Source organism: Aulonocara sp. 'chitande type north' Nkhata Bay, linkage group LG12 (genome assembly GCF_057382095.1).
Source record: "Aulonocara sp. 'chitande type north' Nkhata Bay isolate Kocher_YH1m ecotype deep benthic linkage group LG12, A_spYH_male_GT1.1, whole genome shotgun sequence".
Taxonomy (NCBI): domain Eukaryota; kingdom Metazoa; phylum Chordata; class Actinopteri; order Cichliformes; family Cichlidae; genus Aulonocara; species Aulonocara sp. 'chitande type north' Nkhata Bay.
In genome coordinates this window covers 40,409,782-40,427,841 of record NC_141355.1, presented here as the reverse complement: position 1 = coordinate 40,427,841, position 18,060 = coordinate 40,409,782, and the positions used below count along the sequence as shown (strand labels likewise).

Genomic DNA, 18,060 nt, shown 5'->3' with positions numbered 1-18,060 from the left:
CAGTGCGTGACTTCAGGGTGTCCATTCGGAGGACGGAGGCGTCTGATCGCTGCAGGCTGAAGGGGGACGGCGTCCTGCGAGCTGGCATGGACGCTCTGCACCTGCTGGACAAGGGAGGGGACATCGTGTACACCTGGCCGTACAGATACCTGCGGCGCTTTGGGCGCGACAAGGTGTGACACACTTTCAGAATAAAACCAGGATTCTCAGCAGACTTCACAGCAGGATGTTTCTGGGCTGAAGTAAAGAGATTACGTGTGCTGGTTTGTTGTGACCGGACTCGTTTCCGGTTCTTTGCTGACACGGTCGCAGCTTCTCGGCTGCAGGAAACCGTCTGACACGTCCTGCTGTAAGATGTCATGACGCCGTGTTGGCTCGTCAGCCTGTGTGAGCGTCTCTGGCTTTCTGCTTTCTTTAGGCCACTTTCTCCTTCGAGGCGGGTCGGCGCTGCGACTCCGGCGAAGGGAACTTTGAGTTCGACACCAAACAGGGGAACGTCCTTTTCCAGGCCGTGGAAGCCGCCATCAACCTGCAGAAGGTCGCCCCTCCCCACAGACAGACCTCCGGGGGGGGCCAGGCGAGTCCAGACACCACCCAGAGCTTCAGCTTGCCCCCCCCACCGCACAGCCTGCCGCTGGCCCAGAGCAGGACGCTGCCTCAGTCCCGCAGCCAGATGCCCCCGGCCGCTCAGGTGAGCCCACACCTCAGCTCCTGAACGTTCAGAGCTCGGGTACGACTGAGCCCGCTTAAAACATCCCGCCTTCTCTCTGCAGGCAGCGGACGACGTGTACAGCATGGTGAGCGAGCCGCCGAACCTCCAGATGATTCATCACATCGACAAAGAGAGCTGCAACGCCTCACAGCTACAGCAGCAGCGCCCCCAGATGGTAAGAAATGGAACAGAGGCCAAACCAGTAAAATCAGAAAGAAGAGCGTCTGTAAGGAATCCGAGGGGCGAGTGTTTCATGGTTAAAGAACAAAGCAGCTGAAGCGAAACTGTGATTTCTTTGCTGACGATCGGATAAAGTCAAACGTCTTCACATCCTTTATTTAAGCAGCTGTAAACGAGAAAAGCTGAAATAATTAGGATGTGGCTCAACAACAACGCTTACCTGTGCTTACACCAGCTTATTAAAACATATCATGATAAGCTGGTGTGAGCACAGGTAAGCGTACCTGCCGGGAGCTTGCAGGGCCGTGAGCGACCCTTCACCGACCGTCCCCCTAACGCTCGTCACAGCCTCCCTCATACTCCATCTTTCCCCCACGCCTTGTCCTTCCTTTGAAGGCGGAGCCAGAAGCTCCCTTGCCCTGGGTCTTTTTAAGGGTTTCATCAGCCGCAGCCCGATGTCGTCCTCCCACAGGAAGGTCCGGCCTTCCGGCGTAGGGTTACCTGATGATCTCAGTGGGAGATCAGAGACAAGAGGGAGCGCATTGCACCGGTACTGCGCTGTGCTCCACCCCCCACCCCATCCCCGCCTCTGGGGCAATGGGAACCAGTTTACCTCTGCTCACACCGGAGCTGGTCCTGAATATGTTTTTAGTTCCTGAGGAAATGATGAGGTCGCAGTCGCTCCGAGGCAGTGGGAACAGGAACTGACTCCATTTATTAAATAATACAACAAACCGCTCTACTGATAAACATCCCAGGATATGACACAAAGAAATAGGAGGGGCCTCTTTTCAAACCGGCGAGCAGGCGGAGGGCCGTCGGTGTTTCACACAAGCCAATAATCTTTGGCGCTCGTGTGTTTTCTCAGTATTTGGTTGGACTGATGTATTTTTATTGTCCTTGGCGCCAAACCTCAGCTTTTGCCTTTGACTCGCTTACAATGACTCCCGACTCCTCAGTAAAGTCGAGGTTCAGAGTATCAGAGTTCATATGATTCAAATAGTTTCCACAGTCACACGTGTCGTCATTTTGTTCTACAAGCGGCTTGAAATATGTTCAGAGAAGAAGAACGAGGGCGGCTGCCAGCAGCTGCTCCATCAGCTGGAAGGTGGAGGCACAGTGGTGTTTCTGCCAGGTGAGTGCCACAGCTGTGAGGAGTGCTCACGTGATGCTTCGATGTTCACATCGTGCTCCGTCCTGATTGTCTGTCAGAACTTGTTTGCTCGAGCTTCTTATTTGACACCCTTAGCTGATGACCAATGACATCATTCAATCGCGACGCCGTTCAGTCACTGTTTGATTCAATGATGATGAAAGCGAACACGTGATACTGACCCACTTCCTGTCCTGTTCTCAGTGTCGTCTCGAGCCTCCGGTGGATAAAACTCTGACCGGAGTGAAGAGTTTGAACCTGGACTCTCGCCTCCCCGCCCCTCGAAAGAATCAGGTCAAGATGATCTCCAGCTGCCCCCTGCCCAACGCCAGCCCCGACTCCAGCCCTAATCTGAACACCGGCCCCGCCCCCGGCTCGGTCCCCAACCCCCGCCTCAGCCCCAAGCCGAGCGCCAAGCCGGAGCAGACGTACTCGCAGATCACCATGTCGACCGAGAGAGGCACCAAGAGGGAGAAGAGGAGCGCCAACGTGGCAGCGCCCTGCACCGGCAGCGAGGCAGACTACTCGCTGCCCTTTGACACCATCGCCAAGAACGTCATGACCGACATCCTGAACTCTCACCGTACAGACAGCGGCCATGCGGGCGCCGACCCGCTGTACGACAGCATTGACGAGATGAAGATCAGGAACGTCTTCACGAGCGACAGTGACACCGTCAAGACGTTGGACCACATCTATGACGAGCCCGAAGGCTGCGCTGCCGCCGCCGCCAAAGGACAGAAATCCACCCTCTCCACCTCGGTGTACGACGACCCCGAGGAGATGAGAGGAGATGCCTGGAGGATTATGGGTACAGCTGCTGACCCCAAAGGTCACGAGTACCCGTATAACCCCCGAGTCGATGACTACGCCGTGCCCAAACAAGCCCAGAGGGCGTTTCCCAAATCACAAAGCAGCAACGAAGAAGCAGAAGAAGAAGCAGAAGAAGAAGCAGAAGAAGAAGCGGACGAGGAGAGTGAGGAGCCTGGATTAAGGGAGGAGCTTAGAGAGCAGCGCCAGGATTCGCCGTACAACAACGTGATGGTGAAAATGGCGTAGAAGAGAACCGAGCACCGAAGTTAGTTTTAAAGAATTATTTATAAGTTGTAACTTTGAGTTTGGTTGATCGATGTCTCCTTAAGGCACTTTGTAAAGTTTAACTGAGCTCAGTGGCAGCGAGAGCTAACGGGCGCTGTCGGCGCCACCTGCTGGTTCTTACTCGCTTTCTTCAGTTTTATTGCTTTTACCTTGAATGTGGGCGCAGCTGTGATGATGTTACTGGAAACGTGTCGCATGTTCATGTGTTGCAACACGTGCAGCTGTGTTACTGTGAGGACAATAAAGTCAAACTGTAGGGTCCGTGTCATGACTCAGACTTTCATCCTGACTTCACACATTTACACGCAACGCACAACTAAGTAAAATGATACAAAACTGTGGCATTTGGTAAATATAATAATGAACGTAAATTCACTGTGTCATTGAGTAACTTTATTAGCAGCGTCCTCCTGAAATGTGCCAACAACATTGAGAGTAACGTCCTCCTCTCTGTCCCTTAATGCCCTTTGGTTGCTATGGTAACGCCTAAACATTTCTTTCAAAATAAAGGGATGTCCAAATTCATGTGCTGCATCCTCTTTTTTTATTTTTATTTGAACAATTGAACAACAAGTACACATAAAAAGCCAGTTGTAGAAAGGCTATAAGAAATGTCACAGCTATCTTCTCCAAGTCAGGTGTACAAATACGAGCAGGAAAGCAAAAAATATACTTTAGGAGAAAACACACGATTAAAAGAAGGAAGAGGTGCTCGAGATATAAAACAACATATAAATCAAGTGAAACTGCACGCTCGACACAGCTCGTGTTTTACATGCTTTGGAGTCATTGCTGTTATTTAGATTCTCTAGATAATTGGAGAACAAGGCTTTAAAAACAAAGATGTTTGGACGCTGCTGTGAAAATTTATTACAATGAATGTCAAATTTGGCAGAAATAATCAGAAGATTGATAATATATCTTTTTTGGATTTATTTTGTCGGTATGTGAGAGGCCAAAGAGAATATGTTGAAACCTCAGGTTACACGAGGGATCAATTTTGGTGTTTATAAAATTATTTAGATCAATCCAGAGTACACGTGTATGCGTGCATTCCCATAATACCTGACATACTGTTTCCTCTGCAAACCGTACAAAGAGTATCAATATTTTTCTTACATTTAACCAGATCTGTCTTTACCAGACAACCTCTCTGGATACTGGATAACGTCTCTGACCTTAGTAGTGATGATAAATGTCCTTGATAGAATCCAAGTGTTTTTCAGTCTATGTCATTGTAAATATTGTCCCAGTAAAATACAGCTGCAGGTCTGGAAACAACATCTCTTTGAATGATTTGTCTAATACATTGATTTGTAGCTTTATTGCTCAATAAAGGACAGATGTTACTGATGTACATGCTAGCAGGAGTTAGTTAATACAGTTTCTGCCTTTAGGAGCAGAAACCAACAACCTTCCCACCTCACCCGGTATCGCATCAAAAACGACAGCATGTTCTCTTGGAGCGACAGGAAAATCATAAACAGACAAAAAGTCCTTATAAGAAAATAATTGACCATTAGCGTTCAGTAACTGACTCACAACTAAAATATTTCTATCAACCATCTCTGAATATATAATGATTTGTTCTTAAATGTCATATCCTGATTGTTCCAAATGAGATATTTATGGGAGAAAAGTTGTGAGAGCGTATGATTAACCAAGATGAGCAGAGCTGACTGTGAGAGTTTAAATTAGAGATATTGTAATTGCATCGTAGCAGAAAGTGCATTCACTCCTCCAAGTGAGTTAAAGATGTGTTTGGTAATAAAATTCCAAATTGAACTGGGATTTTTAAAAAGTTTGATCCATTTGATTTTAAAAGACGCATTTAGGGAAGTGAAATCTAAATAATTTAGGCACCAGAACACAAACTGTTTATCATTACATTTGTTTCTCTTTTTCCAAATGAAGTTTAATAATATTTTATCAGTTTTTCTGCATAATTCTCTGGAAACATGAAGCGCCACAGCTGCATAAGTAAGTCTGGAGAGGCTTCAGCTTTGGCTGCCAAGGATCTCCCAGTGATGTGTCACAGTGTGCCGAGGCAAACTGCGTGGAGTGTGAGTGGACCCGGGTGCAGACACTAAAACTCAAACTTAACTGATGAGAGGAAGAGTAAAACTAAACACGATGAACACAGGAACACCAGACCTCTTCAAAATAAAACAGGAAACGTAAGACACAGACATGAAACACATGAAGGGCAAAGGAGACTTAACATGGGTGGAAGACACAAGGGGAATCTAATGACAAAGAACTATAACAACCTAGGCATGATAAAAATGAACTTAGAAAACCTGAAGGGCTTAAACATAAAGTAAAACTCAAAAGACCCAGGATCGGGACACTTTGAAGTCAAAGATTAAACCTTTGTTGTATTGCAGTTATGAGAGGGTCGAAATTTTCAGATAATCTGTGTTTTTGAATGATAATACCAAGATATTTAACCTTATCTTTAACAGGAGCACCTGATATAATAGGATCTGTGCAGAATGTGACAGGGAGACGTTCACATTTTGGAATGTTGAGCTTAAGAGAAGCTACTGAGGAATTATTGACGACTTTGAGAGCTTCATCAAAGTGTTGTGTCATCTCTCAGCTGAGTAATAGATAATGCTCTGCCAGCAACAGAGACCCAGTACACTGCTGTTTTTAACATGAATAGAGAGTAACTGCATAGGAAGAAGGAAAAGATCTGCAGCAATCGGGCAACCTCGACGGTTGATATCAGATCTTTTCCTTGTACCATACGAGAGTTTGAGCTGTTTGCATCTGCTTACAAAGTTTGAATGGATTTTTAAAACATATTTCCAAAACCAAAAATATCAAGTGCTCTGAACATGGAGTCGAAACTTTATAAAAATCCAAAAAAAACCCTATTATCTGTGATCTGAACGATCCAAAATATCAATTACCACACAGCAAAATCTCCAGTGTTAAATTAACACTTTTGACAGTGTTATATGTTTAAAAGTAACCTAGTCAGTTTTGAAGATTAACAAAGACTAACACTGAGCAGTGCTGATTTTCTAACACTGGAAAATAACTCAAAATGTTAGAAATATTCCAAAAATATTATTGTCACTGTACATGCACAGTACATGTGTAGGTGTTCCACACTGACTGTGACAGAGTAAAGAACAAAGTGCTTGGAAGGACTGAGCGATGAGGGCGGGGCTCCGATCGGTGGGCGGGGTCCGAGGGGTCACCTGTGATGGTTTACCTGAGACAGGAGGATCTGACGATGTCGTCCAGGGGTGGCAGAGGGCAGCTGGGCGGTGTTCATGACCCTCTGTGCAGCTGATTGTTTATGAAATCAAAGTTATCAAATAAAATATTCAAATTATTATATTTTAAAAAAGATAAAAATTTAGATGAAATGAAAAGTGTCATAATATGGATTATAAGATACAAATGATAAAAATAAGGTGTCGAAATTATTAATCACACGCTGTCAGATTTATAGGATGATCAGATTCAACATTTTACACACTGATTTACAACAGAGATGCAAAGATTTAATCCAGACTCACCAAATGACATCAGTGTTTCCACATCTGGAGAACAGGCTCGTGTTGATGAGAAAGCATCACAGCATCGTGTTTCTGATCTGTGGATTCGTCTCACAATCATAGTGGACGAGACGTCAGAGAAGTGACTCCGGCCTCAGTCCATGAAACCTCCAAACTTCTCCTTCATCATAAAAGATTCACTCTGTGGGGACGACCTCGAGTCCCCACAGAGTGTTTGAACAGATTTATGTCCCCACAATGTCAGTAATACAGACACACACACAGACACACACCCCCGGGCCATAGACCATAGCAGGCCATAGAGGAGTCCCAGCATGCATCTCTCTGTTCGCCTTGCAATTCAGCTGGAGTGTGTGTGTGTGTGTGTGTGTGTGTGTGTGTGTGTGTGTGTGTGTGTGTGTGTGTGTGTGTGTGTGTTTGTGTGTGTGTGTGTGTGTGTGTGTGTGTGTGTGTGCTCGGTGGCCTGGAAGCTGAAGGGATGCCTCCTCACGAACACCAGAGAGCAAAATGAAACATGGAGGTCGCTCGTGTCTGACTTCATGTTTGCAGCTGAGATCAGACTCCAAGGACCTGCCAGTGACATCACACAAAGAGGCGGAGCTGAAAGAAAGCGGCCTCTGCACACAGAGGCGACCATGTTGTTATGTGGGGACCTCCCTGCTCAGATGGCGGTGCGGGGGCCGTCCACGTGTTTCACGGTGAAATCGTAGTTTTAGTGCCTGAGCGGCAGAGTTCAAGCGGGGGAGGGGTTTATATCACCCTTCCTCAGAGGAAGGGTGATATAAACCCCTGCTGAGTAGGTAATAAACGGCACGTGGCGGTAGGGTCCCCCGCCTGATGGAAACCTTAAAACCAAGGGGCGTGCAAAAGAGGCCGCCCATGGCTCCTCGCTCCAGCGCTCACAGCCGTGACCCTCGCAGTGGGAAGGAAACTGAGTGGCTGCTGATTCTGAGGAGGTCAGGTTGGACTTACCTGAGTGAGCTACCTTTAGCTTCCCCTGCAGTTACTGCCCAACAATACAGCTCTCTGATTGGATGATCTGTCAAATTAATTTTGGCTGCTGCAGCAGGTGGACTGAGATCATGTGGTGAACACACCTGATGACATCACGGCGTGTTAATTACAGTGTTATGCAGTGGGTAGGTGGGGGACTGGAGCGGGGAGGGGGTAATGAGAGGTTCAAAATGCATGTTTCTGTGGCAACCACATGAAGGATGTGTAGCTGCATCTGTGTTGCCGTGGTAACTATCACGGCAGCGATGCAAAGCCGATTTAAAAAGAGAAAGAACCAGAGAAGAAGAGCAGAGCGCTGGGTTCTTCTTCTGCTGCTGCTCTGCGAGCGCTCACACAGCCCTCAGCGTGCGGTCAGCACACTTCACTGCACATTCACAGTTTAGGAAGACGTTCTATAAACCGAACCTCTGAGTTCATCTAATGTCCACATGAGGGCAGCCTCCGGCGGGCGGAAGTTCCTGCTGGACTAACTACGCTCCTATCACCTGCTGGAGTCATTGCTTGGAAACGAGCACCATCCTAAACCTTCAACGGTCCAATCAGCACGCAATAAAATCATGTGAAGGTTGTCAGAGTCGTTTTTAGTTATTGTTTTAGGACAGTGGTTCCCAAACTCTTTTTGCTAGGCCACCCTTTGTTTTACAAGAAAATCTACGCAGCTGTTTCTAAGTGTTTGGACACGTAAACGATGTTTCAAATCACCGAAAACTGAGGTTTTTAAACTCCTTTTTTGCGTTTACGTGGACGAGGAATACAGAGTTGGTCACGCAGCGTCAAAGCTATGTGTCTTTTTTCACGTCACGCTGTGGCCACGTTATTGCTTACATGGGATGAGTTGCAGAATGATAGAGACGAAATGCTGTTAATCTGACTGTCTGCAGGTTTTACACGCAGTTACTGTCCCTCCATTTACAAAGGCAGAGGCGTCACGGTGTCATTATTTTACATGTAGTTGTTTTTCCTGTGTAATAATGTTCAACATTGCATCAATACATTATTCAAAAAATGCCTCTCTGTGCAAAATGTGTCCAAAAACATAAACAGCTGTGAGATCCTGTTTGTCTGTGACAGAGGGAACAAACCGTGGCAGGATCAGCCTGATGTTATTTGCATCCTGCTGTAACTTTACTGTATAAAGAGCAAACATCTCCAACATGTCAGGAGCAGTTAGTCATTACAACAAGTGGTTGTGAACTAAAAATCAAGAATGTGGGATCCTGTTTGTCCGTGATTTAAACAGCCCAGCGCTGCTCCCGATGCAGGGAAACCCAATCCTGCAGGGAGACCTACCTCCGCACCTGTGCAGGTGAAGCCAAAGGGCAGATTTGCTTCACCAGGTTTTCTAGTCTTTGGTTTAGAATGAAGTTGGTTTGGAAACATATTCAGCGATGCTTCATCTCCTGCTTTGCGTTTGTGTGGGAGCCCCGTCAGAAACTTGTCCATGTACCAGTGTCCAAGCGCTCTTTTTTCTTTCTTTTTTTAAAAATTCATCCCGCCCCCCGCCCCACACTTTGGGAACCTCTGTTTTACAAGCAGGTGGAAGTCAGGAGGCTGAGCACACAGCGCCCCCTGTTGTTGTCCTGACTGTGTCCATCCTTTATATCCAGTCTGTGTAAATATGAAGCCTCCTGCTCACAGATGGTCATTGACTATGTTGATGACAGCCGTGATTTTGGATCCTCCATCATCACATCGTGTCCTCCTCACGCTCAGCATGGAGCAGCTCCATCTGTTGATGAAGGTCATGTGATGCAGATCCTCCCAGCAGCCAATAAACAGGTGACACGTCACGCTGGTCGTTAGATTTAGTGTCGGTGTCATGCTGAACATTTTCAATAAATCACTGAAAAACGGACAGACGGACGTGAACGCGACGGGATTTCCGACGCTCGTGCCCGTGCTCCTGTGGCTGTCGTTCCCTCTCCTCCGCTTGTGAACGCGCGGGAAGCTGGGAGCGAGCGTCAGTGATCCAAGGACAGAGCAGAGGGGCTCGTGAGCATCAGGTCACCTGGAATTCCGCGAGCGTACCGAAACGGAGGAGACCCGGACCCGGAGCAACAGCACCGAGCCCGGGAGAACCGGGCTGTCCGTGACGGTCCGACCCGGACCCCAGCGATCTCGGTGTCACGGGGCTCCAGCGGCTCTCAGTCATAAACAGCAGCAGACTCAGACCCACGGACACACCGAACCGGGCCCACGGAAACACGGGAGGACAAAACAGAAATCAACAGGAGGCCGAGTAACGGATCCAGAACCGCAGGACCGGATCAGTGAGTGTTTATTGTGCTGTAAATGTGCTGTATGAATGACCGCGGGCAGAACCACGTGACTGTTTTTACACTTTATTGATTCGTTTGGGTTTTTACAAAAAATAAAAATAAATAACAAGATCAGAGGGAGTAACTGCAGAGTAACTGAGTATTTTTGTTTGAGTACGGCTCTGAGCAAAGCAAGTGTCCTGCAACGTGACACAAACTGGACCTGGACTCAGAGCTGGTCTCAGACTGGACTCAGAGCTGGTCTCAGAGCTGGTCTCAGAGCTGGACTCAGAGCTGGACTCAGAGCTGGTCTCAGACTGGACTCAGACTGGACTCAGAGCTGGACTCAGACTGGACTCAGACTAGATCAGTCTGGTCTCAGACTGGACTCAGACCAGACTCAGAGCTGGTCGCAGAGCTGGACGCAGAGCTGGTCTCACACTGGACTCAGACTGGACTCAGACTAGATCAGTCTGGTCTCACACTGGACTCAGACTGGACTCAGACCAGACTCAGAGCTGGTCGCAGACTGGACGCAGAGCTGGACGCAGAGCTGGTCTCAGACTGGACTCAGAGCTGGTCTAAGACTGGACTCAGAGCTGGTCTAAGACCGGGCTCAGACTGGACTCAGAGCTGGTCTAAGACTGGACTCAGACTGGACTCAGACTGGACTCAGACTAGATCAGTCTGGTCTCAGACTGGACTCAGACCAGACTCAGAGCTGGTCTCAGACTGGACTCAGAGCTGGACTCAGAGCTGGTCTCAGACTGGACTCAGACTGGACTCAGACTAGATCAGTCTGGTCTCAGACTGGACTCAGACCAGACTCAGAGCTGGTCTCAGACTGGACTCAGACTGGACTCAGAGCAGGTCGGGTAGATTTTGGGGGTTTTCTGGGTGTTTTGTGTGTCTGTGCTCTGAGGCATGTTCCTGTATTTCTTGTGTGTCTTTGTGTTTCACTCTCTGCTGTCAGATTTGTCCCCCCTGAGCTTTGTTCTTCAGTTTTGCGTCTCTGACACGTTTGTGTCTTCTTGTCTCATGTTGTGTTTTTGTGCTCGTTTGGTGTGTGCACTTTGTCTCCCTGCAGCTGTTGTGGTTCTGGATGCCTTCATCTTGTGTCTCTTGAGGTTTTTTTGTTACATTTTTGGTCTTGTTCGGAGGTTTTGCAGCTTTGCAGTCGTCATTTTGTGTTTGGCTCTCAGTCGTTGTGGTTCGCGGTCTGTCCGTCTCCAGGTTTAGTCGTCTCTGCATGTCTCATTTTCTTCATGGAGCCATTTTGTGTCTCTGCAGGTGTGTTTGGCACTTCTGTTTGTTTCAGCTTCATTTCTCTGTGTTTGTGTGAGTCTGCTGTGAGATTTTTCCCGTTTTTACAGCCGTCTGCTCCGCCTGTCACTATTCCCGAGTGTCTCCACAGAAATGTGACTGAACACGAGCACTTCACGCAGACTCCTGGTCTGGAACACCAATGATAAACTTCCACCTGCATCGCTTTTTGAATCCTCCCCACAGAAGCTCAAAGTGCGCACACCTCCGTCTCAGCTGACCTCCACCACACGTTCCTACTTTTCTTCACTTTAGCTTCTTTATCGAAGGATTCAGACTCTTTGATTCGTCCACGGTCGCCTCACACTTGTCCTCCAGTGTCAGACTTCCTGATTATAAAACATAAATTCAAATGAAAAGATCAAATTCTTATTGTCTGTTTAAACTGTAAACAAATTACAAAAAAAACACGAGATAAAAATCTGGAAATGTAAAAGCAGTCTCCAGATCATGGAGTAAAAACTGTAAATTCTGACATTAAAATCCAAAATATATAACAAAACAAATCTTTATTATCATACTGCACTGATGGAAGTCACGCACTGACGGCGGCCTTCACCACGCCCACGTTTGTTTTAATGACCCCTTATAAACCGTTGAATGATGACATCAGCGCCGGGATAAGAAGGGTTCAGGTGACATCATCAGGTCACGAGACAAATCTTCTGTATCTTCCTTCATGTTGTTTCACATGCTTTTGATTTTGAATGTTCACATCGAGCGTCTGACCTGACGCAGAGCTGCTAACATCAAATCAATTTCATTTTGTTTGAAAATTAAAATTAAAAAATCTTTTTGCGATTACCAAGAAAAAAAAGACGATGGAAGCCTTAAAAAAAAATCCAGATTATGAGATTAAGTCGGGGTTACGACATCATTTAAACGCCAGTCTGGACGTCTGCGTCCCCTCAGGCGTATCTGAGGACCCCACGGTGGGACTAAATCGTCCCTTTAGTAATGCACTTCCTTTCCCCTCCCCTCAGTGGAGCTGTGCGGCGTGCTGCTCCTGGCCGTGCTGCAGTGCTGCTCGGTGGCGCTGTGCGGCTGCGAGCCGCGGCTGGTGAATGTGGGCGCCGTGCTGAGTCAGAAGCGATACGAGCAGGTGTTCAAGGAGGCGGTGAGTCAGGCCAACGCTCTGTACGGGAAGGACAAGTTCAAGATGAACGCCATCTCCGTCACGCACAAGGCCAACGCCATCCAGATGGCACTCTCTGTCTGCGAGGACCTCATCTCCAACCAGGTGAGCACCTGCTGTCACATGACCCCTCAAACCTGACTCAGAAATGTCTTATCCCCGCCCCGCCCTGAGCCTGGTTCTGTCGGAGTTGGTCACATGATCGCTGAGGTCGTAAACGGCCTAAACTGCTGCAACTTTCATGGTGAAACGAAACTCTTCCTGTTTACCTTTCACAGTAAAAGCCCCGACAGAACTATGGGAGGTTTGAATGTGAAAATCTGTCTCCTCTGTTAACCTAACCTCAGTGATCAAACATGATCTCAGATGACATGATTTATTCTGATTTCACTGCAGGATGACTTTTATTTTGACAGGTTTACTGGTGGGGTGGTTGGGGGTCATGACCCTGTCCTGCAACAACAGCAGCAGCTTCACAGAAGTCATCTCGTAACGAAGCGAAATGCTGATTTTGGTCTAAATGAAATGAAAATGAATGTAATTAGTTGTCAGATAAAATAATCATTACCCATGAAATGTATTTAGATCATTGAATTCTCGTGTTATTAGCTCACATCATTACATTGTTCTCATATTTTTATGTCATTTATAAAAAGAGAGTCCAAAACAACACGAGCGCCAACACGTCTGAATGAGTTAATTACAGGAACATTAAAAATCAAAACGTCAGAGCGTCCTCAGCTGGATTAGAACAGGATAAAACTCGTTTCATGGCTGCAGAGGTGACGTACAGGACGCTGTATGCTGGTCAAATTCTGATTGGTTGATAAGCGAGCTGAACAGGTAAGGGAGTTCACCTGGACTGAGAGAAGCAAGAAAAACAGACGAACAACAGAACAAGCAGAGCTGCTCACACTGCCCCCATCTGGCAGCAGACGCTCACTGCAGGTTCACTGGGTGCACCTGGACACGCGGCCACGCAGAACGAACTACACCTGGATTCAAACTCAGGACCTTCTTCCTGTGCGGCCACAGAGCGCACCACAGTGTAAACACTACATGTTGCTAGGCAACCGTTTCAGATGAATGTCTACGGGGCCAAAATGGCGTCCTGGGTAAAATCGCTGCACGATGTATATGTTGTGAAATTTGAGGCGATGGAGTTAAAATCCCACAAGATCAAAACAGCGCGCTTGGTTTTCTGATCGTGTATCAATAAAGTTGTCACATTTGTAGCAGCTGTTTCCATCTAGTTTCAGGATGATCTCAGTCGTGTTTGGTTAAACTCTGTTCGTCAGGCCATCTTCAGACTTCAGCCGTGGCAGATTTATTTATGTCACGCTGATTCTTTCAGTATGTGCAGAGACATGTGGGGGTGGGTGTGCTCGTGTTTCATAATTATAATCAGAGTGAGAGTAAAACTGAGAGCAACAGCAGAATAACAATCACTGCACTCATGTTAAGCTGACTGGGCTCGTACGTTTTTAATATTTGGGAACATAATGTCATCTGTTGCCACCAGGAGGACATCTGTACAGGGGCAGAGAAAACAAAGCTGTTAATAAGAAAACTGCTCAGTTAATCCATCGGTGAAATGATTCAACATGGCAGTCGTAATGTGAACGTTTCCCTATTTTAGGAAAGAAAATCTTCGCTTTGTACATGGACACAAATCAGCTGAAACGAGAGAAGTCTGTTTCCCAAATTACTGTAAAACGTGTCGTATTTTCTCATTTTTACACAAACATGATTCAGTCTTCTGTCCTGTTTGTGGACCTGAAGACTGACTCAGTCTGATTTAGTGACTTTTTTAGGAGAAGTAATCTCAGACCTCTATGCAGACGTAAGATTTATGTAAACCATCTGAAGGCCTCACTGCCCGACTGCACAAGATTAAAACTTGAATAGCTTTGAGCTGTATGCCAAGAGTGAACGAGACATCGATTCACTGATCCACACCACCAGGATATACAGCAATGACATTGGAATGTCGTTCGGGCTGGAGAAGTGTAGTCGGATGATAACAAAGAGAGGGAAGGTAGTCAGAACTGAGGGGATTGAACTACCAGAAGGCAACATTGCAGACACAGAGGACGGTTACAAGTACCTGGGGATCCCGCAGGCAAATGGGAACCATGAAGAGGCCGCTAGAAAGGCTGCAACCACCAAGTACCTGCAGAGGGTCAGGCAGGTCCCAAGTCCAGCACCCTGAGGCTGTACGCTAAGCGGAAGGAAGGGGGCCGGGGACTGGTGAGTGTCAGCACCACAGTCCAGGATGAGACGACGAACATCCAAGAATACATTGGGAAGATGGCCCCAACTGACCGAGTGCTCAGTGAATACCTCAGGCAGCAGAAACCCAAGAAAGAGGAGGGAGACGAGGAACCATCATGGAAGGACAGGCCCCTGCACGGTATGTACCACCGGCAGATAGAGGAGGTGGCTGATATCCAGAAATCCTACCAGTGGCTGGACAAAGCTGGACTGAAAGATAGCACAGAGGCACTAATCATGGCAGCACAAGAACAAGCTCTGAGTACAAGATCCATAGAGGCTGGGGTCTATCACACCAGGCAAGACCCCAGGTGCAGGCTGTGTAAAGATGCCCCAGAGACAATCCAGCACATAACAGCAGGGTGCAAGATGCTAGCAGGCAAGGCATACATGGAACGCCATAACCAAGTGGCCGGCATAGTGTACAGGAACATCTGTGCCGAGTATAACCTGGAAGTCCCGAGGTCAAAATGGGAGATGCCCCCAAGGGTGGTGGAGAATGACCGAGCTAAGATCCTGTGGGACTTCCAGGACCCGAGCTTGGAGGATTGACCGCCTGCAGGGGCGAGCGGGGATTTATACTTACAGTGCTGTTGAAGCGATTTTCCCCTTTCCAATTACTTTTTTAAAGGTTTGTCACACTTTAATGTTTCACATCATTAATTGGAGATTATGTATGGGAATTTCAGGAGCGGGACCACGCCTCCAAACATGCTCCTTCCGGTCCTCATCTGTACAGGTTCCCCCAGTCCTGCAAGCTGTCATTCTCGTTTACGTGCTCCTCCCCTTTTCAATTCTGTAACTTCTTCACTTCTGTTCAGTACGTGGGGATCTGCTGGGCCCGGGAGCCATCGCCAGGCCCCCTCAAAGCCTTCCCCAAACCGCAGCTCAGCTCATGCCCAAGCATCACCTTTACCTACTAAAACGCTGTCAAACATAAAATGAGGACGTGGGTCCAGCGAGTGAAACAAATGTAAATATTGGACAAAGCGACCCACAGTGAGAGCCTTTAACCACACACTGTCACAGAACAGTGGAGAACCTTCCCACGAGTGGCCGGCCGACCAAAATTACCCCAAGAGTGCAGCGACGACCAAGAGGTCACATGTAGGTTTGGATTTTTTGTGTTTACTTGTGCTAATCTTTGTCTAATATTTAAATTTGTTTAATGATCTGAAACGTTCAAATGTGTCAAACATGGAAAAACACAGGAAGAGGGCAAACACCTCCTCGCTGTACGATGGAAGCAGTGCGTAACAGAGTAGCCATCCATCTCAGAACGAAAGCATAGAAACAAGCAGTGTTTTTGTGCCTTTAAAAAGATATTACAATGATTTCAAACAGATGCAATCAAATCAAATCCTGTCAGATTGTCAGCAAACAGCTGCTCTTTGAGTGCATCAGAAATATTTATGTGTCTTTATGTGCAACCATCAGAGAAAAGACTATTCATCCAACACGGGCTCTGTAACCTGTTTCCTTTGTGGAGAAATGAGGCCAACATGGCGTCGATGTGTCAGAGGGAGCGATGGACGTCAGATTACCGTCCTCTCTCTCTCTGTCTGCAGGAACGCAGATGTAATCCGTCCAGAGAGATGCAGGGATTACAGCGCAGGCCTGTAACTGTGTTTGCTGCAAGCTGCTTGGTTCGGCTGAGCAGCTGCTGGTGGTTTCATGTGGTCACAGGTCCTGTTTGTGCTGCTGACAGGGAAAAGAAAACGTGCTTTCACTGCGGTTAGTTTATTAAAAACATGATACGATGATGCATCCATCATATCAGGATGAACAGAAGCTGTTAACAGGTAGAGTCTGCCTGTGGAAATGATATCCAGCTCAGTCTGAGGTCACGAGGCGAACGTCGGCTTCATACTTGTAAAAGCCGCAGCTTCCTCCGAGCTCAGAGGAGACGGGAGTCCACGTCTCACACTCCTTCTGTCTGTGCCTGATGTCCAGACCAGAAAACATTTGTTCCTTCCTGTTGCCCTTCACACTAAGAGCCTCAGATGGTCTTGCACTCTTGCAGTGGAAGAAGCAACTGAATAAAACAGGACACTATTGAAGTAACGTGCACCAACACAAACTCTTTGATCTGCTGACAGTAGCGGCGGTCTGAGTACAGCGGACTCATCTTCCTGTTCAGGAAACAGTTTGAGATAATCTGACCTTTTGCCACGGAGCGTGCTGGAAGCAGGCATCAGGGCTGTGGTCATGACAGGATGGACGTGGTCAGCAGCAACACTCGGGAGTTCAGATGATGCTCAGCTGGTCCTGAAAATCTGCCTCACGACGTCACACCAGCCTGAACACCAGTGAAGGGTAAAGGCGGGATGCCGTCGGAGAATCGTCAGACCAGGAAATGTTTTTTCGTCTTCTGTCGTCCGGTTTTTGTGAATGCGCCCGTCTGCTGTTCAGAGATGCTCGTATGCAACCTTTGGTTATGAGTTGAAAGCAGTCTGTCTCTGACCTCTGACCTCTGATGTCAGCAGGGCATTTTCTCCCAGAGAACTGCTGCCGACTGCGTGTGTTTGTTCTTTTTATTTTATTTGTTTGTCTGTAAACTCTGGAGATGTTTTCGTTTCTGACACACTGAGACGACCGACTGTGCAGTCGCATCGCGTACTTACTGATGCTTAGTTTGAACCTCTGCAGGTCGTCTTGAATGCGCTGAGTTGCTGCCATGTGATTGGCTGGTTAGATGTTTAGGTTAGCAGGCAGTTGAACAAAGGGGCCAATGAGTGTACAGTATGAATGACTCGTCTTACATGAATGAATTATTAAGAAGATGAATTAGATACGCAGAATTATTAATGACACTATCAGAATGAACATAATGTTTTATTCATTTAGTTGGTTTTATTTATTGTAGCAATCACACTAAACATCGTTACTGGCATCTGTGTTTTAAAAGATCTTTTGATTATTAACATAAATGACAACGTTCAGGATAACGCTGCTTTCACTGTGAACACTGTACAAAGACACTACATGCGTTTAATTGTAATACAACACCTGTAGGGGAAAAAAGAGCTTTAAACTGCAAAAGTGACAAGAAGTCTGAGCACTTTCACACATGCAGAGCACAATAATGCCCGGACTGGGCAGCCGCAGGTGCCACCAGCAATCAGTCTGGGCAAGCAAGGCAGGCAGTGCTGGTCAAGTGAAGTCCAAAAGTAGACCTCGCTCTCCTTAACGTTCAAACGACATTCAGCCCTCCAGCGTTGTTTGTATCCAGTCTGTTGATGGTTACATAAGTGGTCACAGCGGGCTGCTGTCTCTGGAAGCACGAATAACTCTGGAAGCTGTGGTTCCTGTCATTTTGATGTGTCCGTGTCAAGCTGAGACCAGAAGCATTTTCTGGTTGTTAAATCTGTTTGATG

At 47.2% G+C, this 18,060-nt stretch overlaps 2 protein-coding genes across 3 annotated transcripts in view; both read left to right on the top strand.

The window, feature by feature from the left end:
• The window catches only part of dok2 (docking protein 2), a 29,112-nt gene extending 25,455 nt beyond the window's left edge, over positions 1-3,657 (top strand). Inside the window, exons 5-8 of one of the 2 annotated variants that reach the window (XM_086257872.1) lie at positions 4-173; positions 419-691; positions 774-887; positions 2,250-3,657. In XM_086257872.1, coding sequence (XP_086113998.1) covers positions 4-173; positions 419-691; positions 774-887; positions 2,250-3,104 — 1,412 coding nt within the window. In that variant the 3' untranslated portion in view covers positions 3,105-3,657. The remainder of the gene's footprint in view (positions 1-3; positions 174-418; positions 692-773; positions 888-2,249) is intronic. The other variant, XM_086257873.1, reaches the window with a different exon arrangement.
• A 5,862-nt stretch (positions 3,658-9,519) lies between these two features.
• grin1b (glutamate receptor, ionotropic, N-methyl D-aspartate 1b) overlaps positions 9,520-18,060 on the top strand; it is a 65,978-nt gene continuing 57,437 nt past the window's right edge. The window contains 2 exon segments of the mRNA XM_086257860.1: positions 9,520-9,963; positions 12,258-12,514. Coding sequence (XP_086113986.1) covers position 9,963; positions 12,258-12,514 — 258 coding nt within the window. The 5' untranslated portion in view covers positions 9,520-9,962.